Source organism: Ambystoma mexicanum, chromosome 3p, assembly GCF_040938575.1.
Source record: "Ambystoma mexicanum isolate Mex_15411 chromosome 3p, UKY_AmexF1_1, whole genome shotgun sequence".
NCBI classification, from domain to species: Eukaryota; Metazoa; Chordata; class Amphibia; order Caudata; family Ambystomatidae; genus Ambystoma; species Ambystoma mexicanum.
In genome coordinates, this window is record NC_090925.1 from 1001281722 (window position 1) to 1001308274 (window position 26553).

A 26553-nucleotide genomic window follows, 5' to 3' on the forward strand; every position below is an offset into this window, starting at 1 on the left:
GGGAAGAGGACCGAGGTCTGGAAGCACATCTCTGGCGATCCTCCGGAAACTTGTCTGAACGGGACCTCAAAGGTTCCCGATAAGAATCGCACCGAGGACCCGAGCCTGAAGGCGCACGAGCCACGGACCGAGACCGCTCCCTGACGGCTTCTTTCGAAGATGCGGACAGAACTGTGCCCTGGGATTGGAAAATCACCAGCATCTGCTCTCTGAAGGTTACAAATTCCTCCAGAGTCGAGGGCTTTGTAGGACAAGCCACTTTCCTTGCAGCGGCACCCTCCGAGGACGACGGGGAAGGCAACCGGTGACAACAACCGGTGATGGCGCTTCCGGGAACGCCAAGACGAGGAGGATGAATGGCGGGAACCACTCCGGGACCGAGATCCCTGGGACTCCTTTCGACGAGGAGAGTCGCCCCTTGAATTGTGGGTGGGCATCCCCCTTAGCAGCTTTACCAGACTTACTGGGTTTGGAACCCCTACCTACCTGTAACTTCCCCTTACGCTTCCGCAAGGTGTTAGCAGTCAGCGACTGACATTTGGAACAGTTGTTTGTGTCATGACTCTTGCCCAGACACCACAAACAAATGCGATGAGGGTCTTTTATCGAGATTTTAGACTTGCTGTCCCGGAATGTCTTGAAGCAAGACCGCAGTCAGAGGGGTCAAAGAAGAAGACATATTCACAATGAATGCACAAGGTGTGCCGAGTCTCTGAAGCAAACACGTTTGCGGAAAAAACAGAACTGAGGCTACAGGTGCCGTGCGTCCTATTTATAACATCCGATGACGTCGCCCTCGACGGAGGCCTTCGAGGGACATCGACCCCACACAGGACACCCTCTGCCGAAAAGAATTCCGAAGTACACAGCAGTGGACATTACATGTCAAAGATGAGGAATCCATTGGAGGACACAATCCATTCGAAATATATATATCTTACATCAGGAGATACAACTATTACATATTAATACATATAATAGACACACTCAAAGTGAATCACTTGCTAAATTGGGCATCAACCAGGAAGATTAATGGAGAATGTCTGTCCCAGGTGCTTACTGAGTCAAGAATAAACAGTATTCAGTAGACCTGAAATATTGGTTCACAGCCCTGGAGTAAAAATGCTTAGTGGTAAAAGGCTTTGTGAAACATGTCTGTCGAAGGAGACCAGTGAGAGGGTGTCAAGAGAACTTTGCAACCTGTCTTTCTTTGCTTCTGTTTAAAGACAATCCAAGGCTGGAAAACATTCTTCCTTGGTAACAAGGGGTATTGGTCCTTGCTCACAAGATTCTGCATTAGTTACTTCAGACAACAAACCTAGCACTGTGGCATGAAGTGAGAATGAAGTATATGTTTTATGGTGATCATGTTTCAGTACAGTTTTGAACTTCAGCAGTATGATGAGGAAAAGGCACGACTGAGCTTGGACTATTTTTCAACACATGTATTATATTGGAGTTTCACACTTTATTTTCACCACCAAAATCGTGGATTTATGATCTACATATCTAATTCCCTTCATGGTTTCACTTCTCCAAGATCACTTATTGATCCCTATTCTACACATGCTCCAATAACTGATTGGGTCACAAAGCTCTAACATTCAATATTTTTACATATAGCAAAACAGTACGTCCGTTATAATTTGCACTGGCAGCATTACAACACTGGGCCAAGGTTTATTGTGAACCAAACCAGGATCTAGGGATCCTTTAATATGTTAATGTATCCATAATCTCAATTTTGTATTAAATGAAGGTCAATTTAATTTTGTGAGCAATGTATGCATTCTTCAGTTTATCAAAAGGCCCTGGATAACACTTGGCTGCAGTTGTATACAGTCCTGCAAACTAAAAACTGGCATTGCTGGCTTGGAAACACTGAATCACAATATACTGTGTCATTATATGCAACCAGTTAACTGATGCATCCAAAAATGGTAGCGCTTCATAGATGCTCTAGTTGTGAAAGCACATCATTTCCTTCCTTAAAACGAGCAGAAAGATGGGTGGGAGAAGTCTTGGTCCGGGATGACTGGGCACGCTGTTGTCTAGCTGTCACTGTGCCCTCTATGACTTCTCTCCTGGCACACACTGCCTCATAAACCTTGCTGTTTTTAAGATAAGTCTGCTAGATCATCCAGGGTGATGGAGGGCAAAGACTCCCTCCAGTAGGCAAAGTTGCTGAATTCAGGGCAGAGCAGTGCCGAGGTGGTCTCTTGGGCAATTGGTGGAAAGATCAGCTCCACAAGTTCACCGAGTCGAGCATACCTACAAAACAAAGCAAAGTAAGTCAGGTCTGGGGTAGTAAATGGATTCCGGCTGAGGATGAAATTTCTAAACACCAAAATACATGATATTCACATTTTCTCAGTTCACACGTGTGCGCTCGATAGAAACGTACACATTTGGAAAGTGTATTCTTAAATTTCAGTTGCTATAATTACAAGCTACGTCTTTTTTATTTAATCAAGCAAAAACCTCTTTTCAGCTCATGTTGTAGTGATATGCTATTCACAATGAATTTAGAAAAGTGATAAGGCACTTCTACGCTGGAATTCTTATATAGTATAGGTAGCCCGCATTTGGGCTGGCATCTTACAATAGTAACACAGCATTGTGGTATAACCAATATGTGGGTACTAATCCCACAATAACCTGCATAACAAACTAGACAATTTCTTATGGCTGGTCAAGAAATGCTTGTGTACATTAAAATTCTATATTTTTTGTATTTATTTTATCATTTGTATAGCACCTTTTACCATAATTATGGTCCCAATGCGCTGCTGGTTGAACGCCATAGGATGGGACAAAAAGTATGACAAAATCGGGAGGTGTCATGCGTGTGTTGTGTGCATTTCAGCCATTAGAGTTATCTGCGGGTGGCCAGGTTCCTACTAGTCACCCATGTCCGAATGGCATGTGAATGGGCGGAAAGAAGGTATAGTATGAACTAAGCAGGAGGTGGATAGATAATTATGTGAGTAGCTACAGTTTGAATGTACTGTTGTGAAAGGTGGCTTCATTCTTATGGCAGAGGTGCTGTGCAGTAGTGTGTGTTATATTTGAGTGCAGAGGTGTGTGGGAGTTTGGCTGTGCCTTCGGCTGAGTTTCAAAGATGCGGAGTGCAAGTGGAAAAAAAAGGGTTAGATGTACAAACAGTGCATCTCCTGGATTGAATCTGTGTGCAAAGGGAAGTGCTTAGTCTTACATACGATCTGAGTGCAATAATTAATTAAATATAAATACTCACCCTGTGATTGGATCTTAGGGTGAAACATTGCCATCACCAGGTCCTTCGAGTGTGAAAAGATTCCCATTTTACATGTCTATTTGCGGCAGCAATGCCCACCCTCATACCTTTAGAGTTACACAGAGTATTGACTACAAAGAAAATTGAAGATTTGAATATAACTAAATTATCCCACAAGTTGAACCAATTGCTAGACCTAAGGTGCGTTTAAGTGCGATGCATTACCCACCCTCAGAGCCCATTTGAGTGCAATACTTCGCCCGCTCTCAGGGTTCTTATGTGCAGTTATCGGATACCTTCTCGAATCCTCCATACATGGTTTCGGTGAGGTGTGCGGGGGGGAGGGGGTTGGAGTGGCAGTGCTCCACCTAAAAATGAGAGACGAGGCAAGGTAGCTGAAAGACGGACAGGTGGGAGGGAGTGTGCATGGGAGAGTATGTCTGCAGGATTGACCTTGTGTGAGGGGGGCGGTGCTCAAGTTGGGGCATGGAGGGGTCACGAAGTAGGAGGGAATAACCAGGTTTTGAGGGCTTTCCTAAAAGCCAAGTGATCCTCTATGAGACGGAGAGTGAGGGGAAGGGAGTTCTAGAAGGTGGGTGCAAGGATGGAGAAGCAGGCACCTCCTAGGCTGGAGAACCTGTGGGGGTGGGGGGACTACCAGGAAGTGTGCAGGGCCGGATCTTAGTATTCTGGTGGGGTGGTAATGTGTGAGTTTGCTTTGGGGGAATACAGGGCCTTTCTTATGGATGGCACGGTGGGTAATACACATGGCTTTAAAGGAGGCCTGTTGGCTGATGAGCAAACAGTGAAGTATACTGAGGGCAGGGGAGATGTGTTCTCTGGGAGAGTGTGCGAGGAGGAGCCTTGCTGCAGAGTTTTGTATCGGATGGAGCTTTCAGAGTGGAGATGCAGAAGTGCCTTAATAGAGGGTATTCAAATAGTCTAGGCACAAGAGGATGATTTAGAGGTAGTTCGAGGCGTCCCTACATAGTATAGGTATATATGTTCCCTTAACAAATCCCTCCCTTCACTAGGTTTTACAGTTTGTGCCACATAGGATTACATCATAGCTGATGTACATTGAGGTATAAAACCTTTGCATAATCAAGTTTGGATGAGAGTGTGTGGACTACAGCCCGTTTTTCACCAAATTGCCCTACTTTATTTTTATGCTAATAATAAAGTAGTACTTTGCCATATTATTTGAGTCTGTCTGGTTATTTGGGTCCGAGATCTTTATTGGTAATGCCATCTAGCACATGAGACTCTTCAAGGTGCACAAGGTCGAGGAGTATGAGTGTGGCGCAGCCCTAAGGGTCTGCTATTCTTTTATTCCAGATTGAGACATGGGAGAATGTTTTTGAGGAGGATCAGGGGGCAGGTGTCTCCCGGGGTTCCTGAGGGGCGGCTTTTAGAAAGAAGCCTTAAGAACTCAGGGTGGGAGTTTGACCAGAAGGAGCTGAAGAGGGTGCGTGACAGGGGCAGGAGAGACAGGGCAGGCGCAAGGAAAGATAGTTTTGTGCTGATGGCGAGGTTCCATTTAACAGCTATGATGAAGTAGTGGTCAGATATGGTGTTGTACAGTGCTTGGGATACAGGGACAAAGAGAAGGAGCAGAGGGGGGTCTTCAACTCAGTGATAATCTTGTGGAGTTCTTTGCAGGGATTGGTTGCATTGTCGATGCGGGAGCTGTAGAAAGCACGTTTGCCTTTTCGATTTCTAATCTGTAGACATTCTTCTGTCTAACAAGAATGGCTTTGTTTTGGGCGGTAGGGTTGGTCCGCCAAAGGCGTTCCAGGCGATGGTTTAGGGTTTTGAGTGATTTGAGGGATGGGCTGAACCACCTGGGGGGGGGGGGGGAGGTCCTTTGCGGTGGAAGGGGGGTCTTGTTGAGGCTAGGGGGGGGGAGAAGACATTGCAGAGCCATTGGTCAAAATGGTCTGGGGAAGGGGTTCCTCCTTGGAGGGGGAGATTGAAAAGGGAGGATGAAAAATCCAGGGAGATAGTTACCCTGTTCCAGAGCGGGATCCTAGGGGAGTCGGCAGGGGTGAGGGCCGGTATTCATAGCTCAGAAAAAAAGTATCAAAGTGATCAGTCCAGATTAGTGGGCGGATGAGAGGGGAAGAGATCAGGTTGGATGAGTGAAACACTACGTCTAGGGTGTGGCCAGCAATGTGTGTGGGGCTGGATAGGAGTTAGGTCATCTTGAGGGCTTTGAGGTTGCAAATGAGTGACGGGTCATGGGGCTGGAGGGGGGTGTCGAACCAGATATTCAGATCACCTGGAAGGGTAAGCGTGGGAAGAGAGATCATGATGGCCATTGCAGAGTCACTCAGGGAGTCTGCAAAAGATCTGTTACATCCCAGGGGGTCTGTGAAAGTGGGTGACAGTTGGAATTTGAATAGCTGGGATTCGCAGTCACTGCAGGGTGGTTTCTCAATGAGGGGTGTGAGATGTTTGTGGAGAATGGCTATTCCACCTGCTCTGCTGACCCGGTTGTCTGTGATTGGGGAGTAGCCTTGGGAGAAGGCATTGTGTGGAGTGGGTGGGTGGAAGCCGTCAGAGAACCAGGTTTCGGTGATGAAGATGATGACTGGATTTTCGTCTGAGATAATGTCAAAGATCATGTGATAGATAGGATTTTAATAAATGTGTACTAGGAGTCCAAGAGTGCATCCAAGTGGGTGGGCATCTTTCTATTTAAGAACACAGACTCCAGTCGGTATTGGATATGACCGGATATACACAAGGACGTCCACAACAGCAACATCAGTCGGAGTCTGAGAGATTGCATCAGCCCTTTGTGTTCCGCCAGTAAGTTTACATTTTTTGAGTGTTGTGCACTCCGATAGGACTCACTAGAACACCTGGGGCCAAAACACTGGCCTCAGAATGTATTTTTTTTTTTTTTTAAATGACCATCCCTTCTTTCGGGCACACGTGACCGCAGTAGAGTGGTGTGTAGATTTGTGCGGTGGGGGAGATACTCTAGAGCACTTTATAATATAAGTATCTGAAAGCTGATTTAATACAACAGTGTGCATTTAGGGTAATCACCAGCAGTGGCCTTACAGGACTGCATGTGATTGGCCTGCATGTGACTGGCCAAAAAAAAAAAGCAAAGGCCAAAAGGGGCACGGAAAGGAGGTGCCATTTTCCCCTCTCATCTGGCACCACTTACACGCATGTAAAGAATAGAATCTGACAAGCCCTGCACTACACTTCAGTACATCAAAGAAAGATCTTTACAGTGGTTTCTAAGAAATTTGCATTTTTGCAACACACTTAAAAATGTGCAAAGCTTTCACTTTTTTACACAAATGTTTCCTTTTTTAATTATGGGTCCATCCACCCTCATGCCTCACTTGGTCCTTCCCGCTTCCTTTCCCTTCGCTCGAGTATTCCCCTCCACATTTACACAAACACATTATATATATGATCAGTACGAACATTCTTCAGGATGGAGTCAAACAATCAAGGTTTTCATATTTATCACTGCAGACCATTAACCCCTTCATTTGCTTGTGGGGGTGAGCTAACATTCAATTTCTGGAAGGGCTATGTTTTTTGGGATGAACCAAGCTGATCCTAAATCGCCTTAAGTTTAAAGAGATGCTAAAATAAAGTTTGGCTGGCCAATTAAAGAGCTGTGACCAGGGACTTACTGCACTTGAAAACAGCATGTACTTGGTTCAAATGCAAACTGCATTGTAATGGTATCTGCCCTGTGAGCAGGTCTGACATGGTGGCCCTCAAAGCTAAAACTTTCAGTAGTCACATTCTGGAAGAATTAGGGCCTGGGCTCCCCAGTATCGATCTCTCCAGCAAATTAAGACACCAGTCAAATTGGATTAAGGTTATGACATAGTGTAGCCTCCCACTCTTGGTACAGAGATCATACATTGAAAGAAGTGGCTGGACGTTATCTAGGAATGAGTTCAGACTGGTTACTCTGCTTACCCTGAGAATTAACATGGAGCTATATTAAGTCTTCTGTGGAATCATAATGCCAATTGGATTTAAAGACACCTAAGAATACTATCATACCAGCAGATTCGAATAGCCTGCTCCATCTATAGACAGTAGCTTTTGCCAGAAATAGCAAGCTCTCAAAAGGTATATGTCCCTGCTTTGCCACTGGATCAATTACCAGTATTGGAGAAGGCAATCCCCCCAAACTCAGGGAAGAGTGGGGGAGAAACAAACATGAGGCCTGCATACTCCTGGGGGATTCGTTGCAAAGGAAACCTTTTAAGCTTTGGATGAGAGGATCCAGGGTCAGTCAGCACCACATATGAATCGGTCTACTGAGCCACAGAAAGAGCAATGAAGAGGTACTGTAGGAGTTGCAAGAGTTTACATGACAATTTTTCATAGTCGATTCCTGTGCTTGCAAGTGGAAGAATCCCCCAAATCTTCTGTAATTAACTAGGGGGGGGACCGACCCAAAGCATCTGAGCCTGTCGTGTGAAGGAGATTGTACCATGCTTTGGTTAAAGTGGTATATACATTCAAATGAAACCAACAAAATAAGCAATGAGAAAACAGTGGGCAATGAAAGGATTTGGAGGTGGTAGAAGCAACCATATAAGGACTATGAGAGGACTATTTACTATCTTGAGGGCTACCTGAATTTGTGAAGCCCTAGGTGAAGAAAGCTTTAGGGCTATGTGAGAAACCTGAAGGTGTCTCACTTATTAGTCCCCAGGGATCTGTATCTAGATGGGCAGGACACAGCCATCGCTATTGGATCCAGTTCCTGGGTGCAGACTAGTGAGGGAGTATCACCTGGATGGGTGAGCATTGGGGAGTGGAAGTGGGACATCGAGGGGTGAGACGCAGTATCCTCCTTCTTATACCTTTTCCCCTTCCAACCCTGTAGGATACTCGAACACCCTAACCCCACCCTTTTCCGACACAAACACTTTCACACATCACGAAAGACGACGGACAAACACCAAAGCCATTTACCTGACCTGTCCCGACAGCAGGGTCAGGCAATTGACCAGAATTGCACACACCCAACGTCCTTTCGCTCCCCCACAGGGATAAAAGGTGGAGCACAAGAGCACAATACGAGCAAGGCAGACCTCATGACAAGAGCGTTAAATCAGCATGGCAGTTCAAGAGGAGGAGAAAGATGGCGTGAACCGAGAGGGTGACGAGGAGAGAAGCGACCTTGCCCTTTCCGAACCATTCCTGTGAAACCTCCACAGAAGGAATCGTGAGACTGCGAACAAAAGCCAGCATGTGTTGCTGCAGGTGTCAACGGTACACAAGGCACACCTCTGCTGATAACCAAGCCAAGGGGAGACGCTTGCCACAGTGGTACCGGCCTTGACTACAGAGACAAGAAAAGCCAAGTTGTTTGTCACAGCCTGTGAGTCGAGGGGAGAGCCGATAAGAAACCCAACTGTGTTGAACAAAATTAGCAAGCGGCTGATTAAAGAAAATACAAAGAACTGTTGCTACACAAGGGGCAAGCCAGCTATAGAAGAGCCAAGCACCCTGTGGGTGCTCACTCAGGAAACCCTGGGCGATTACCCTGTTGAAACTAACGTTATCAGAAGTCCTTTGGAGAAAGGCAAGGAGGGCGTCAAAGTGGTCATACAGGGGTCTAGTAAAATCCTCTGTACAGTTGAAAGCCTTTGACCTACAGATGATTGTGAAGCTAAGGGAAGCGAGTCCTGCATTGTAAAGTTGGCAAGAGTGAACCCAATAGAGGGATGGCATTAAAGAAGGGGCAAAGCCAAAAGCCCTGATTAACAGTGTGTTGACAGTAGTGAACCCGCCAGAGGGATGTCCACAGTGAACTGTTTAAAAAGACATTTAGATTTGTGAAAAAGATGTCACAGATGAGATTGTGTTGAAAGCCAGAGTGAACCCGGCGGAGGGAGGCCAATAGAAAAAGGTCTGAGCCCGGAAGCTTGAATACCGAAGGACCTGATATTGCTAAGAACTTCTTGTGGATCCGACCCCGCAAGAGGGGCATCCGGTGGTGAAAAGGCATCACCCAACATGCAAGCAGAAAGGAACTTTTGTTTATTTTTTTGTTGAAGGCATCAGGTCCTCAGAGGCAAGAGACCTTTTGTAGAAAAAAGACTTAACCACCGAAGGACCTGGTAATTTGAGATCTAAACTGTAAGCTTGTGCTGGGAAAGCTTGCGGGCGTGCTGTGCTCCAGAGTCCTACCTTGCCCTGTGCTCAAAACGTGGGGAAGGGAGACCACACTACTGCATCCAGACTTATCATTTGTCAACACATCTTCTATACCTGTGAACCTTATCCCACACTCTTCATTTGTATTTAGCTTAAGGATTGGCAATAGGTTTTTCTCAGTATAGGCCCTTTTATTTTACAAGACGCCACTAGGACTGCCTTATTATTATTTGATGGCAGTAGCTTGCTCCCATCTTAGATTTAGGCATTTTTCCAACCAGCATATACAGTTTAATAAACACCCTTGAACTGTGATCACTTGTGTCTGTCCTGACTGTTGCCACCATGAGTTCCTTACAGCAGTCACTATTGCTGAGATTTGGGCTTCATACTAGAAACCTGGGAGTTTCTTTCCTAATATTTTGACATTTTTCTGTGATTAAAATTGCTCCCCCACAGGACCCCAGATTAACTGCGATTCCATTGTCTTTCTTTGAACAGTTGAGTATATTTTCCTACAGGTTTTTCCCTTCGCATCATTACGGGATAGTGCAAAAAATAGCTATTTTTATAACTTGCTCTGGGCTGTGTTCTGTTACTGCATTGCTTTGAGGTTGTAAACTGGTTGCACCTCTGATGCCATGTATGTCCAAGTACTGAGCTTGACTTATGCTACCAAAGAACTAGGGAGACCACCAGGGTCTGCTGGATGGCCTCATTAAGAAACCTCAGCCCCCCGAAGAGAGGGATTTCTTGCAATGACCTTTCTTACGTGAGGGCCTGATCAGAGTCACTAGCGTAATCTTTGTCCTCCATATTGTTCAGGTGTTTTTTCCACAGCCCGCTGGTGAGGAGTGTGAAGAGATCTATCCCAACTAGGAAAACGTGGTGCCCACTGAGTTAGAACAAAACTCACTCAATTGGTGATGTACAAGAGGAGCAAGGCTCCACTCAGAGGAATGTGCTGGCAGCTAGGTAGAGTTATCAGCACCAGGGTACATGCCCACTGGGAATTATTCTAAACCAATTTCAAACTTTTGGAAGACTGCGCTTCCTGTTCCCTCCAAATCGAACTTACAAGGTTGCAACCCAATAATGTTCCATATTCTAAGAATAAATCGAGACAAGATAAGAAACCCACCATAGTGTTAACACACATTGGGCATATCTAATGATATTTATTTACATCAGTATATGCCTATTTATAGAGTTGAATCAAACCAATTTCAACAGAAAAGGAAATAAATATTGATGCTTCATCAACCAAATTAACTTCAGGATGCTTGGAATATCCCAAAAAAGTCGATAACTACCCAAGCAACACACAGAACCAGCTACTCCTGAAATGACTCAAAAGTAAAATGGCAGGCAGCTGCTGTGGATCTACTGGTAAACAGAGGCCACCTATCTAATCTATAGCAGAGCCATGGAAAGTGAGGGTGAAGGGTAAATATGACTAAATAGTGAAATCAAAAAGGTCCTAAAATAGCCTAGGCTGTCCTAAAATTAGAATCGTAGAGGGCGACCCTCTTCTCCAATGGGAACTGAAGGATATATAACAATCAGCACAAGGGTACATGCCCACTGGGAATCATTTGAAACTTACTTTGCTTCCTGTACCTCGAAATGGAAGTTACAAGGTTGCAACCCTATAATGTTCCATATTCTAAGAATAAATAAAGACAAAATAAGAAAACAGGAAGCGCAGTCTTTCCTAAGTTTCATATCAATTTCGAATAATGAAGCACCTGTGAGTTGAGTCTATCGGGGGATCAGACCAAACCAATAAGGATTCATCGGGGTGTTGGGCAGGGCTGCGTCATCGCCCCAACCTTGTTTTGCAGCTATACAAATGACTTAGTAGAGGAGTTGCTTGCACTTAGGGCAGATGCCCAGTGGCTAGGCTGTCAACTGATATAGGGTTAAAAAAAAAGAAACATGCATGCTCTTCTACTAACTCAGCAAATCTATGGGCCCAGAAATGAATGCCTCCAAAACGAAATCACTGTTTTCACCCACCATGCATGAAGCAGCCTAGACTGTCAATATTAACGGATGGCGAGTGCCTGGCACAAGTCACATTGTGGGACTACCTAGGGCCCAGATTTACAAGCAACTGTAGGTAGGATGACCAATTGGATAAACTAAATATCTCCCTTGAAAGAACAAGGGCCGCATTGGCGATTTTCACTTGGTACCGGGCAATGGAGCCCTTGCAACAAGGTTAGAGATTGATAAGCCCCAGGCAAGAGCAGCTGCACGTTATGGCGCTGAACTATGGGGGTATCGTACTACAGCAAGCCTATCGATTAAGGAGAACACTTTTTTTTATTTTTTAAATACTAGTGTCCCTAAAAGTATGGCAAACTTGCCTTTACAATTAGAAACTGGCATTAGATCCACTGTAACCTTAATAGAACTTAGATCAGGTATTTTATTGGACACATTTGTGCGTTTCCCCATGCTCGCAAAATGTAAAGAACCTTTGGAAGACTTGTTGACACATGAAGGGACGTGATCGCTTCTCTGGTGTCACCATGTAAAAATATGCTGATGGACCTAGACTTTTTGCAGCTATGGTCCACCCCAGGCAGCAGTGATGATGGGTCAAAAACGAAGAAAAAAGAAGCATATAATATACATTTAATTCTGCTAAGGTGGTTTGTGAACGCTCCAAACTCGGTTGATCCTTTTGGGATATAAAACAGGATTATAGTTATGAAAAATATCTTGATTTAGTGAAACTCCCTGTTGCCTGATCAATCTACATTAGATTTCAGTTCAACACACTGCCCCTTGCACAGCTTAACACATTCCTCGAGCATGTTGAACTAAGATATTTGTCCCTCTTGTAAAGGCAGAGAGGAGAATATCTCACATTTCCGGTTCTTCTGGCCTTACTATCCAACCGAATGCTCTTTTGTAAGGCAACATATGATATGGGCGTGGTTTGTTCAGCAAACATTCACTACTACAACACATTTTCACAGACTAAATTCCTGATTCTGCACTGGTGTACCCAATTAGTATAGATCAGCAATAAGCAGTGTACCACAGGTTTGGGGGGGGACTATGGACAACCAACAATATTGGGCAATCTTATGACTTTGTTTTTTCTCCATAATAAACCCGAAAAAATCCAAACTGGGGCAGCTCTATGTGCCTGAGTGTTGTTTGTTCGTTTTTTTTGGTGCTTCTTTGGCTTTTTAAACACCACAATCAGAAAGACGCAACAGTAGATTTTAAGAAACTAAGCAGAAAGACAGAAGCAATCACAAGTGGAAAAGTGTCACCAAACAGACCAGCCCCATCAAAAGCCAAAAGTGTGATTTTCTAACAATGGGCCTCATTAGGACCCTGGCGGAGAGGGTTTTACGCCAGCGTAGTGCATGGCGTACCTCTCCGCCATACTACGAGTTCCCGTAGCGCCATGGAGGTTTTCTCCGCCTGGTTTTACCAGGCGGAGAAAACCATGGCGCTACGGGACCTCGTTGTTAATTACGCCACCGTATTTTACGGTGGCGTAATTAACTCCTTCCCCACTCCCATTATACCCTATGGGGCAAGAATGGGAATGGGGAAGGGCAGAATGGGGATTGGGGATTTACCGCTCCGCCGAGGTCGGAATGGGGCGGTAAATCCGCCAACCCCCATGGCGCTATCGACGGCTTTCCGCCGTGCTTCGCGGTGCATTTAGCACCGCGAAATCCGCCTGGGTCCTAATGAGGCCCAATATTAGACCCTCAATTTTTATTTTATCTTTTTGGGAGTGTAATCCACACAAGGAACAATCACAACACATTTGTTGCGGCCTAGGACCTCTGAATCTGTAAAGATATATTGCCCGTAATGGAAAGGTTTTGTAAAGTTATGCAATTGGATATTTGCCCAACCTTCTGGTATGCAGGTGAAACACATCTAACACAACTAATTAATATTTTTATCTCTTGGGCACGTTGGCAAGTGTTTTCCCAAGATGAGACGGATGTGATCCAAGGAAACATCCCTATTGGAAAACAAAGAGTAAACATATTCTTTCTCCACGAGAAGTGGGTTATATGGCCATCCAAGACAGCCGGAGAATAAAGCACTTAGATGGAGATCCAACAGATGCTCTTTTGACAGGAAGTGCTGTTGCTTCCATGTTGGATCTCTGAGGAAGTGACACTGGAATGTTTAGCAGCCACCAAAATGATTCTCACAGGAGTAAGCCCTTTTTGCACTGACAATACCCATTCATGTTTTTGGGGAGATTTAATGCAAGTCTTATTTGAAGCCCTAGTCAAGTCTTTTGGATCAAGCTTTGCCGCATCTTGGTTGCTTAATGCACTTTCACTACAAAGAAAACCAGTGAAGAAGAGCTATTTTATGCTGGGTTCCAGGGACGGTCTACCAGAGTTAACTTTAAGCAGTCTTGTGATTCTCCCTCCAGGATTGGTGAGCAATTTGCTTGACCTGTGTTTTAGGCAGCCTACCTGCTGCTGTTGAATTTGCCTCTGCATGGATCTCTGAAAGAGGCTGAAAAGCAAGAATATTCATGCAGTACGAAAAGATATCCATGTGACCAACAGACATCAGTGACCTGAGGAGTCGGCGTGCCTCTATGCCCAGTGCCATGCTAGGCCAGGGAGGGGTTTACTCTACCTGCAGGTGTTTGAAATCCCTGCCCGAGATTTCCTTTCAGATGACTCAGAAGACATACAGATGTTTTAGGAGAAAACCAAGCAGTCTATCAACCCTTATATTCCTTGATTAGGGAAATGTAATGAGTGTGTTGGGATTCAGTGGGGGCGTGGGGGAAGGTAGTATGGAAACATCTCAATGTTTAACTCCATTTGGAATCTGGCTTATACAAGAGCTCCACACTTTTCTTGCTCGTGTTAAAAATGGAAGAGAATGTATTCTTCATTATACGAGACACTGCATGATATAAATGAAAGCCAACTGGTTAACTTTACATCAGTTAGTCTGAGCGAAATTAGCCCATTTCATCTGGACTATATGAGGAAGGTAGTACACAAGATACTCTAGTGAACACTTAGGATCCTATTCTATTGAAGCCCCAGAACAAGGGTGCTTGTGTGTATGTGCAGTCAGACAGTAACACCCTCATTGTGATGGTTCATGGCAAATACGGTGAAAAGCGCATGAACCTCTTTAGTAAATGAGTGATTTCCGCAGGGGGTGCATGTGCACAGGGGAGGTCTGCAATGGCTACCTACTATGACACACACAGCATTTGTCATTGCGACATTGATTTTTATCCGGCCGGAAAAGTGTGCACTGTGTGCAGCAATCAAGCCAGTTCACTTTGATCAGAATACTGGTCCCAGTAGACATGATCAGGATTTTCACAAAGTTTCAGAGTGGTGAAGCTGCACTGTGCGGGGAATCCTTACAGGCCCCATCTGAATGGTGCAGATGCAGTGAAAACTGCATAAACATTTGCAGTTTTCCCGTGCGCCAACTTCATTCAGAAAAGGGATATTAAAAGTGTTCGATTATTTTTTTAACAAATATTTGGATTGTTTTGTTTTTTTTTTTACAGTGTCACAAACCCTTTGTGGTCTTGGATGAATGCCTTCATGTTCCACGTAGCGCAGAACTCTTCCCCATGCCAAAGCAGGGCTTAACAAGAGGAACATAGGCTTTCTGACCAACTTCCTGATACATGGTTCTGGAATTACTTGTCCCAGCCCACACTCACTTTTCTGAGGCCTCTTGCTAGATCTTTGGGTACCTGTCCATGTACTGACTCATTAAGCACCCACTCGCAACATGCTCGTACCACCTCTCACACACATTTGTCCTCATTGGCCTACTCCCTCCCCCCAACAAACAACTCCTCGTGCAAACAATGGCTGGATGACACGTGCCTGGAAGCATTCACCCCTCAGCTGTTAAACTGAGCCAAATACCTGGGATTCATTGCTGACGGGCGCGTGGAGATCAGCACAGCGAGTTCATTCATCTTTAGCTTTTGAAGTGACCATGCGGATAAGTGAGTGCTGTTATCAACCCTCTTAATACTTCATACTGTGTGCTAATGTGCATTTAGAGAACTTGTTCAACTTTAAAAAACTGCCCGCACACGTGGAGTTCCGCACAGCGATTTCAGTCAGCCTCAGTCGGATCCATGTGTTAATATCCCCGCAAAAATATTGCCATACAAAAATATTGCCATATTTTTGAAGCGATATTAAGGCATGGAACCTGCGGGGGACACCCCCGCAGCTCCCATATTATTTTAAAGGGAGAGAGGGACACCCCCGCAAAACCTGCTCCCAAAAACCCCAAATATTATCCCCCCTAAAAATATCACCTATGGCCGTTCCTGATGACCATATATATGACAATATCTTTGGTGGGGATAATATTACCTGATACCCCTCAGTCAGGCTGAAGGCGTGCAGTTCCAATGCTTTAGAGCAACATTTCAATGCTTCAGTGAGCTTTGGGCTTTTATCCTGTTCAGCGATGATGGAAGTAGGTGGTCTGAACACACGTCGCCAACTCAAGCTGCTGGAGAATCCGGGCAGTATGTCTGCATCGGATCAAGAGGTGAACACGAATCTACATTCCCTGGCAAAATCTGACTCTACTTGTTTGCCGACCAAGTGTCACACCAAAGATCAGAGAAATAAAGACCTAAGTGTGTCTGATAAACTCACAGATGTGGAGATCTTGGCACCAGTGAAGGTGGGGGGTCCGTTATTTGATGCCTCCCTGGAGTTACAGGACAGTTGGCTGGTGGTTTAAATACTAAAAGACCGGCTAGTACCATCCCGTTCCCTACCTCTTACCCCACCACCGGGTCCATGTAGCGCCTTTTGCTCCAGCAGAGGGTCTGGGGGCTTCAACAGAGTTCTATTGGGTGGAGAGTGGGGAAAGAATCCTCGGTGTGTCGTGGTCTTCACCCAATGGCACAGCAGCAAATGATACAGTGCCAAATGAGACGAAGTCGCTGAAGAACTCTGCTGTTCTTCATTCAAGCAAAGGAACCAGCATCCATTCTGGCTGCTCGTCTCTCGAAAGATATTGTGGAAATCCAAGTATCTTTCGAGAAGCAGTGGAGGGTAACAAATGCTGCAGTTAAAGTGAGTTGCTCCACGGCCATGGAGGAGATCGAGAGCAATTGGAGTACTACGCAAAGGGAACTACCGCTGCAGTCGAGTCAAACAGCCTCATTATCAAAACACAATGAAATGGAGTATGAAAGTCCACTAAATCAACAGAGTGGTTTGAGATATACACATTCTACACAGCAGACTCAGATGGACCTGCCAGAGCCGGTTCGGGAGGCCTCTCTAAATAGCTTTTGTTTGTGGACTTCGACACCATCAACTAAGTCAACTTATTCCCCGCATTTAAGGGCTTCGGATCATCAACCTTCGGCTACATCAGTTTTTCTGTTGCAAACTAATTTAATGTCTACTGTGTCTATTCCCTTGGCCCCGTTTGTGAAAGTATATGCATCACTGAATGGCAGTTCCAAAGACCAGGCAAACCTTTGAGCAATGATTTATTCCAAGTTGATCTTTCTAGTCATTCACAACGAACGTCCAGGCAAGACTCGATAGAGAGGTGGAACTCTTACTCCAATGGCAAGGTTGCATTAGCGATCTTGCGAAAGGTGATGTAGCGGATACAAAATATTCTGATGAACAGTGTCATGGAATCCTTAAAATGTTTACGTATGACATACAAAGCAAATAACTTGGGGACGCTCTTGAATACCAGCGGTGGGCTAACCAATAGTGCTGGGTCTAATCCTGCGTCGACTGATGATGGAAACATCAATTGTATACAGCTGCGGCGAAATGAAGTACGGCATCTCCTGTACGGTGAGGCCAAATTACCAGAGACTTCAGAGAATTCTAGTACACCTGGCCTGAATAAAAGAAAGCAGTGCGCAGTTTATTAGTGAATGAAGAGCCACAAGGAAACACTGACCAAGATCAACTTGTAGTTAAAGCTGATCAGATAAACAACCTTTTTTAACAATTTTTTTGAAAACATTTCTAAAAAGGCTCTGTTTAAAGCACTGCAACAAAAAAAGAATTCAGCTGAAGAAAAGAAAATCTAATGATTCTTGGAAATTCCTCCGTAACATAAGAACCCCCTCCACACCTCGTCACTCCTGTGATTGATACAGGAGCTAGGAGACAAGAGGTTAATGAAATCGTAGCCGCCCCTTCAACGCACTTAACAGCGAGGTCGGCATTTAAGCCTAAAGGGTCGTCAACAAACAGCTTCTTCAATTTCTCAACATACACTATAGACTTGTCTTGACTATTGATTAGTCGCCAGTGATAGAAGAGGTTAAAGCTCCTTCCGTCTTTGAAAAGATTTATGACACAAAGCTCTGCCACCAATAAAGAGCAGAATCAGAGAAATTTCACCTTGTGTGAGTAATGGAGGAGAATTTAAAACTCTTGCTTAAAAACGCAACTTTGCGACTGTCAACGCCTTTAATTCCAAGAAAGAAACCAACATGCAAATCAGGGTTTGAGAGAATTGGGCAACATTGATATTAGCACTGTTCTTATTTACCCGTGATGGACACATTCTAAAATCAGAGAAACGTGATACATCACGTTCCTAAACTTCACTATATAGAATCTGATATTTCAGTAGTTGAATTTGTTTCAGAGTCGAGAATTGATTGGGTAAGTTTGCATTTAAAATCAAATTTGATAAAAACAGGCCAAGAGGAAGCTTTTGCTGAACTGCCCCAATGGGTTTTAATTTAAAAGATGACTTTGCAGACCTAACATTTTTAAATAGAAATGTCAAGGGAAGAATGCTACTGAAAGACAGTGGACCAAAGACAAAGCCAGCTAAATAGACTTTGGACTTAACCTACCTCAGAACTCTAAATTCTTGCAAAATGCTGGAAATGATAGGATTGGAAATGTCGGCTGTGGGTTTTAATCCACTGAAAGTGACCATTGCTTGTGAAAAAAAATGGGGAAAGAGTGGTCGAGGAAAATGTGGTTACAAATCCCAATGTAAGCAAGGTTGATGACTGGTCTTGGCTTGCAGCAGGGTTCACTGGCCCGGTTTGGTGATAAATAGGTAGAGTGTGCGCATCAGGTTGAGAATTTGACGATGCGAGTTGGAATACACGTGGGTTCCTGCAACTATTCAATGTAAAGAACCAGAAGTTGAATGATACAGACATCTTGTGTCCGCAGGAAATGTGGCTTTGGTCACTTCCCCTTTGTGATGGCTTTTTGGCCTACTTAAACCCGGCCAGTAAATGAGTGTTGGGTAGACCCCACTCTGGACTATTAACACAAATTAAATCAGGCAAAGGGATAAATGTAATCAAGCGCTTGAACCCAAATCATTGGGTCCAACTGACAATTGTGAAATTTGACCAAACGATCAGAAAATCCGTTACAATTAGGCAATTTTTAATCCCTACTTGGAATCCTGCAAAGATTGATTCTGCCTGCTTTATTGATAGTGTGATGGCTTTGATTGATGAATGCCAAGTAGAACTAAATGATCCGTACATAATGTTGTGCAGTGATTTGAATATTAAATGTTTGGATGAAATGGGTAATCCAGTGAATTTTAAGGAAACCACAACAAATTACTTTACAGACAGGGCTTTTGCATGGATACAAAAAGTTGAGACGCAAGATGATCTCATGCTAAATGGCCAGACCAGGGACGATTTCCCGGGGAATCATACTTGGGCCTGTGATCATTTAAAAATATGTATGGAATACATTTTTGTTTCTGGCAACCTCCGTGAGGGGATTGAGTCATTGTCTATACTTAAATTGGGTAATAGCGTTCATAGACTTTCGAAGGCTACATCGGTAGGAAAGGAAAGAGTTATGGAACGGATGGTTGAAGATATTTGCCTTACCCAGGGTAGAAATGGGTTAAATAACAAGCCCCATAACGTGAAGCACATTGCATCTAGGTTGAAGGATCATATTGCTAATGACCCTTTGACCCTATATTATGTTCTGTTAAGGAATTTGAACGTAGATCCATATCCTTTCATAGACCCGAGTTCTGGCATAAACACATCTATAACAAGGAATTAGGTGAGGCAAGGAAGCTTCTCCGTAGAGATCTCGGGAAGCTCAGGCAAATGCTTTGGAACATGAAGCCTTGGTTCAAAAGGAAGCGAAAGGGAGTAGTTTCTTACCTGTAACTCCATTTCTCCAGCGTTGGTATCTTTCATGGATTCACATGCTGTGAATATTCACCATCATCAGGCTGGGAAACCTCGGTAACTTTAACTTGGCGTTTTCCTATGGACAACTTGGACACTTCAGTGTCCTATCAATGTTCTTTTTGGGTGCTTTAGGCTACACCAATAGGACGTCCGGTATAAATAGCCCTGCCCCTTTGGCTTCCCTTCAGATTTTAACCTCCAAAGTAGAGGGAACCCGAACCAAGGTTTGCCTGCAGGGGCGGCCGGTGGGTGCATGTGAATCAATGAAAGATAGCAACACTGGAGAAATGGAGTTACAGGTAAGAAACTACTCCATTATCCAGCATTGGATCTTTCATGGATTCACATGCTGTGAATAGATTACATAGCAGTAAGGTCAATGTGTGGCGGTCTATCACAGGCAAACCCACCAATAACACTCTTTAACATGCATGAGAACACAAACCAGCAAGTAATAGAGTAACAGAAAACCCCCGAAGCTGGAGGGCATACCTTACTGAAATAGGCGTTGTAAGACCGCCCGTCCCACCTGCACATCTTCCACATGTTGCTGTCCCAGACAATAGTGCCTGGTGAAGATATGAGGCAATGCCCAGCCAGCGCCTGGCAAATGTCCACAAGCGGCACACCAGACCATAGCACCACTGATGACGCCATGGACTGTGTAGAATGAGCCTTCGAAGTGCCTCTCAAAGGCTTGCCATCTTTCGTGTGACAAAATGAAATTGTAGACTAGACCCACCGGGAAAGCCCTTGCTTGGAAATAGAGTCCACCTTGTTGGAGGGACCAAATGCCACAAACAGCTGCTTCGATTAACAGAAGTCTTGGGTACGGTACAGATGAAATTTCAACGCCCTCTTAACATCCAGAGAATTAAGGGCTTTTTCTGCCGTCGTGGACACATTAGCAAAGAATGTGGGCAAGGCAATAGAAGCAAGCCTGTGAAACGTTGATGGCACGTTTGGGATATAGTGCGGGTTAGTAGCCAGGATAACCTTGTCCTTCAGAAATCGTGCTTTTGCAATTCCGATACCCATATGGCCGAGGTAATCGCCACTAGAAATGCCAGCTTCCATGAGAGGAACTTCAAAAAAGCTGTCAACATGGGTTCAAACGGAGGTCTCATCAGAGCAGAGATAACCACATTGATGCTCCACACCGGTGCAACGCCCTTTTAGAACATTTTTAAGCAAACAATCACGAAACAGTGGAGCAGCATGTCGCCTTCTCGTGAAACTAGAAATCGACACCAAATGCACCTTGATGGATGATAACCCAGGCCTCCTTGTGCAAGATGTAAGAATTGTGCCCATTTCCGACCATATGATACATTGGTAGAAGGGGCCCTTGCCGCTTCCAAGATCCGGGGACTCTCGGGAGATACCTAGGTGACCGAACTCAGAGTGATCAGGAGCCATGCAGCCAGGCTGAGAGACGCCGTCGTCCTGAGACAGGAGATCTTGGTCCGCACCGAGACGAAATGGCTCTTCCACCGCTAGATGAAGGAGATCCGAAAACTTCTGCCTGGGCCAGAACGGGGCCCCCAGGATCACCCTGCACAGATACTTCCTGACCCACTGGATGGTCCTCCGTATCAGTGGAAAGGGGGGGTTGGGGGGGACGCATACGCAAAGAGGTCCGTCCACAGGAACGAGAACGCGTCCCCCATTGACTTCGGATGAGCCCTTCTGCTGGCAAATTCCAGACAATGTTGGATTCTCTGCAGAGCGCGTCTGCCTGAACATTCAGTACCCCTAGCAGATGGAAAGCTACAATATGGATCCTTTGAGACAGAGCACAATGCCAAACCTCTAGCGCCTCTTCTGACAGGACTCAACAATGCGTGCCCCCCCCCCTGTTTCCTAAAATAGAACATTGTGGTGGTATTATCCGTCAACACCCTCACCACTGCTCCTCGGATGCCTGGGAGAAATGACTTCAGGGCCCAGTGAACCGCACTTTATTCGAGTACATTGATATGCAATGTCATCTCCTCGCAACTCCAGTTCCAGCAGGGGCAGACCCTGCACAAGATTGCTCTCGCAAGTCCACCACCAAAGGGCTTGCACCAACCCCTCGTCGACCACGAGATTGTCTGACCATAACCATCCACTTGACAACCTGTCTGCGAGGAACTCCTGAACTGGTCTCATGAAGAGGCGGCAAATTGGGAAGGAGCCGGATACATAGCGCCAATGCCCCCCAAAAGTGAGTAAGCTTTGGATGGAGACCACCGTACCCCCCTTCTCCACTTGCCTGCTTTGGCTCGTAACTTCCCCACCCTCTCGTCGGAGGGCTTCACCAGGTTGATTTGGGTGACAAACTGCACCCTGAGAAACACCAATTCCCTGGACAGCATCAAATAGGATTTCTTGAATTTGATGGCAAATCCCAGCCATTCTAACAGGCCCATAGTCGCCATGAGAGACTCCCTTGCCCGCTCTGGCGACCAACCCCTTACCAACCAGTCGTCCAGTTAGGGGTACACATGATGGCTCTCCCAGCAGAGGAAAGCAGCCACCGGAGCCAGACACTTCGTAAACATCCTGGGTGATGACCTCAGGCCAAACGGAAGGACCCGGAACTGGTAATGATCCTCGCCAACCATAAAACGCAGGAAATTGCGGTGCTTCTGCCTCATCGGGATGTGAAAATAGGCGTCTTGCAGATCCAATGATGCCAGGAACTCGCCCGGTTGCACCGAACAGATTACATCCTGAAGTGTGAGCATTTTGAACTTCAGGCGCTGCAGATTCCCCGAGTGCCCGAAGATCTAGAATAGGCCTCCACTTGCCGCTGGGCTTTTTTACAGCGAAATACCGGGAGTACACCTCCTGGCCCTGCTTCGCCACCAGAACTGGTTCTATTGCCCCTTTTTCTAGCATGAATACCACCTCCTGCCGCAAGACTGGAAGATGCGGCTGTGTCACATACTTCAGCAGAATAGGGAAGTTGCCACTCGTCGACACGGATTGCCACCTTGCCACCCTGCCCCCCAGCAGACTGGCCACATGGCAGTCATTGTTGAGACTTTGACTTTCTTCCTTTAGCAGCCGAGGCTTGCGAACCTTTCTTGCGTTGAGCTTGAAAGTCTCTGCTCTTCAGCGCCGCTGGGCCGAGCGCTGATAGCTTTGTGATGAGTAGCCGGAGCGGCCGTAACTTCGATCTCTGGAGGAGGCAAACTAGACATTACCAGCAGCTCCCCGAAATGCCCAAAAGGAACAAAAAGGGCAGCCACTCTGCAAGGAACCTAAAGACTCTGCCGTCTCAGTATCCTCTTTTATCCCCTTCAGGGCTTCATCTCTCTTCTCCCCAAACAAGTGTTCACCCTCACAGGGCATATCGACGACCTTGTACTGGACTTCTGGGCGAAAATCTGTACACTTCAGCCAGGCCTGCCGTCAGAGCACCACACCATTATTGATCTGCTTAAACCCTGACTCTGCCAGGTCCACTGTGATATTGATGCTGTGGTTGGAGACCTCCTACGCTTCCCTAACCAACAGCATTTCCTCCTTATGGTGTTGCTCCGGGAGATGATCGAGAATCGGGCCAGCCTGTGCCACATTTCCCGGTCATATCTGGCCATAATGGCCAAGGAGTTTGCAGCCTTTACTGTAGTAGCCCCTACCGTCAGGACCTTCTTCCCAAACGCGTCCAGCTTCCTGGCTTCGTTGTCTGGGGGTGTGACACATTTGTGATGGCTTCTGGCCATAAGGCTCATCGCCACCACTGGCGCGGGCTGCGACACGAGACATCTGGGGGTGGACTCAGGAGCCTCGAATTTCTTTTCTAGACGCCCCTTCACTGCAGGCTCAGAAAACGGGTGGCGCTTTGTGCGCAAGCCCTGCTGCCACACGCGGTCGAGAATCGGAACCGAGAAGGCCGCCTTTTGACGCTTTCCCATACGGTCGAAGAGAAAGCAGTCCTTACACTCGTCCTCAGGGTCCTGACACACCTTCGCCATCATGGCGTGGAATGCCCCAATATCATCCGGCGGAGATGGTTGTGCCGGGCTACAGGGCGGTTTCACCTCAGGATCTGTGTCCCAAGCATCGTCCCTCGTCAGCGACGAAGACACCGTTGACAGGGGATCACGTGGAGCACTCTCCGGATCTGAATAAGGCAATTCCCCCTCTTCAGAATGAACGAACGGGTAAAGGGGCGGCCCAGCCTCTACCCCACTTGACGTCGATGGCTGTGCACTCTGCAGACTCAGAGCCGACGGATCAAAAAGCGGCTCATGTTCCTCCTCCATCCCCGAGGAAACTGAATACGCTGTCGGAACCTGCTGCATGATGTCCACTGGAAGCATGGGTTTAAAGCCGGCTGACTGCCACGGCCCACCCGTCGACAAACCTTCCAACTCCATCTGCATCGACAACAACAACAGCAGACCACCGTCAGTCACAGTCGTGGACGGAGCAGACGACACCACTGTCGACGATGGAAATACAGACGGCACTATCCCAGTCGACGAGGGAACATCAGTCGACGCTCTCGTCATCTGAACAGAGGCCTCCATGGTCTTAGCCTTCACCGGTTACTCAGACTTTCTGGATGGAGAACCGGAATGGTGCTTCGAAGAATCCCAGCTGGATGAGGACTTATGATGATCCTTCGACGACGAGGAGTGCTTCAAGGAAGACTCCTTCAGCTTCGCCTGTCCTTTGTCCGACACCTTGGACTTCTCGGGCCTACCACCTGACCCTCTGGACTTGTCAGGCCGATCTGACTTGGATAGCAAGGAACCACTCGCCCCCTTCGAATGATTTGCCCTGGACCTAGAAGATTTGCTACCGCTCCCCACCTCTGACGCACGCAACTCCATCCGCTGCTTGTGGGAGTTCCGCCGACACCGCTCGTCGATGCTCAGGGGGCTTCTCCGACCTCACTGAAGACTGGCTTCCTCAGGCCGAACCTAATTCCACAGCCGGGCAAGTGCCCTCTTTTAACCAACAGATGAGCCGGTGGTTACGGTCATTCAAAGTCTTCTGCGAAAACCCCTGGCATATCACGCAAGCATCCACCGAATGGTGGGGGTAAAGACAGTAGAGACAGTCTGTATGACCATCCCCTTTGAAGACCTTCAGGCCGAAGGTAGCCAAAGACAGATTTTTTTCTGGGCCACATTTGACATATTGGCCGGATACAAAATGCACATGCAAAACACGGAGAGAAACACAAGGTGATCCCAACAGTTTGGAGACAGTTGAAATCTGAAGGGAAGCCGCGGGGGCCGGGCTATCTATATCAGACGTCCTATTGGTGTAGCGTAAAGCACCCAAAAAGAATGTCAATCGGACACTGAAGTGTCGAAGTTTTCCACAGGAAAACGCCAAGTTAAAGTTACAGAGGTTTCCCAGCCTGATGACAGGGAATATTCACAGCATGTGAATCCATGAAAGATCCAATGCTGGACCAATATAAAAAACTGGTTGCGATCGTTAAAAGCCCAACAAATGCAACAGTAGGCTGAGGCTATGCTCGAGGTAGTGTGTAAAAGGAACCGTCGCTGCTTTTGGGAATTATCAATAATGGCACTCTGCAAGCAGCGCTCATAACCAATGCGGTCTCGGAATAAAATCGTGTCAAATATTTTACAGATCTTTTGGCTGTTCCTCAAGGAACAAATATGAGAAACGACCATATAAAACATAAGAAATGGTGTGTAGATTTTGATAAAGATGGTATTGAGATCCTAATCGGACATTTAAACAAGTCACGGGCTGCAGGCCTGGAAGGCTTGACCAATATTATGATCAAGAAATCACTGGTATTATGGACAGACTTCCTTTATGTATTGTTTAAATAAATCTTAGGTGCTGGAGAGATCCCGAAGTCGTGCAAGACGGCCATTACAATACCTATATTCAAGAAGGGCAATAGAGAAGATCCAATAAATTATCGACCTATCGCCCCTCTTGGACATTATGAGGACATTATTTGCCACCCTGATCTTACATCGCCTGAATTTGGGGGCGAGTGGAGTCGGCAGGTTAGATCCCAGTCAGACAGGGTTCATTAAGGGGGTAGGAACCTGTTCGAACCTTTTTATCCTAAACCTATTAAAGCTGAAGTCAATGAAAAAGAACAAAAATGTTTTGGGCGTTCATCCATTTGAAACAAACGTCCGACAGTGTAAACAGGATAAGAACGGCCCCAAAGACTTACTCATTACTCATACCAATAATGGAGTTCTATTCGCCAACATCAATTCAGGTTAGACTGAACTCTGAGGAACAATTATCTGAAGGAATAAAGACTCCTAGGGGATTGAAACAAGGTTGTCTGCGTGCACCAATTTTATTCAATCTATACCTTGTGGATTTTGGGGACTGCCAAATGTGTGTAAATGCCTTTCCCCCCCAAACTTGATGGGAGACCTTTACCTTGGATCCTTTATGCAGATGACCTAGTTTTGAACGACCAAACACCAATAGGCTTGCAGCGCAGATTCGATTCCTTACAAGAATATCTGCATCTGGAGGGAAGCAAAATAAGGGGTTCAAAAGGGCATATAGGCCGCGAGCCCCTAGAGATGGTTATTTCAATCGTATACTTAGGATATGGTAGAATCAGAGCATAAATGAGGATATTTGGGTCTCAGATTTGAGAGCCAAGGACAAGCCCTACATAGGAGAGATGGAATGTTTACTATTGTTCCAGTCTTAGCTTTCTATAAACAAAAAGTGACGCTGTCATTAACATATGGGGCTAAGACAGGGTTAAACTTGCCATGACATATCTGGGAAGAGTTGGAGGGGATTTTATGGGATGAAAGTCTTACACCTGCCTAGAGTCTTCCCCTGGAGTTCATCAGATTTGAGTTGGGCATGCAGTCGCTATATGTGACCGTTCTGTGGAAGTCACTGTCTATTCTGAAAAATTCAGCAAAGCCCCTAGAAATTTTAAATAACTAAACGGCAAAGTGGA

The 26553-nt window shown here is 45.9% G+C and overlaps 1 protein-coding gene across 3 annotated transcripts in view; it reads right to left on the reverse strand.

Annotated features, from left to right (window-relative positions):
* Positions 1 to 1448: 1448 nt before the first annotated feature.
* The window catches only part of LPIN3 (lipin 3), a 679959-nt gene continuing 654854 nt past the window's right edge, over positions 1449 to 26553 (reverse strand). For 2 of the 3 annotated variants that reach the window (XM_069652299.1, XM_069652298.1), the window contains exon 20: positions 1449 to 2271. In XM_069652299.1, the coding sequence (XP_069508400.1) occupies positions 2118 to 2271 (154 nt within the window). In that variant the 3' untranslated portion in view covers positions 1449 to 2117. The remainder of the gene's footprint in view (positions 2272 to 26553) is intronic. The other variant, XM_069652300.1, reaches the window with a different exon arrangement.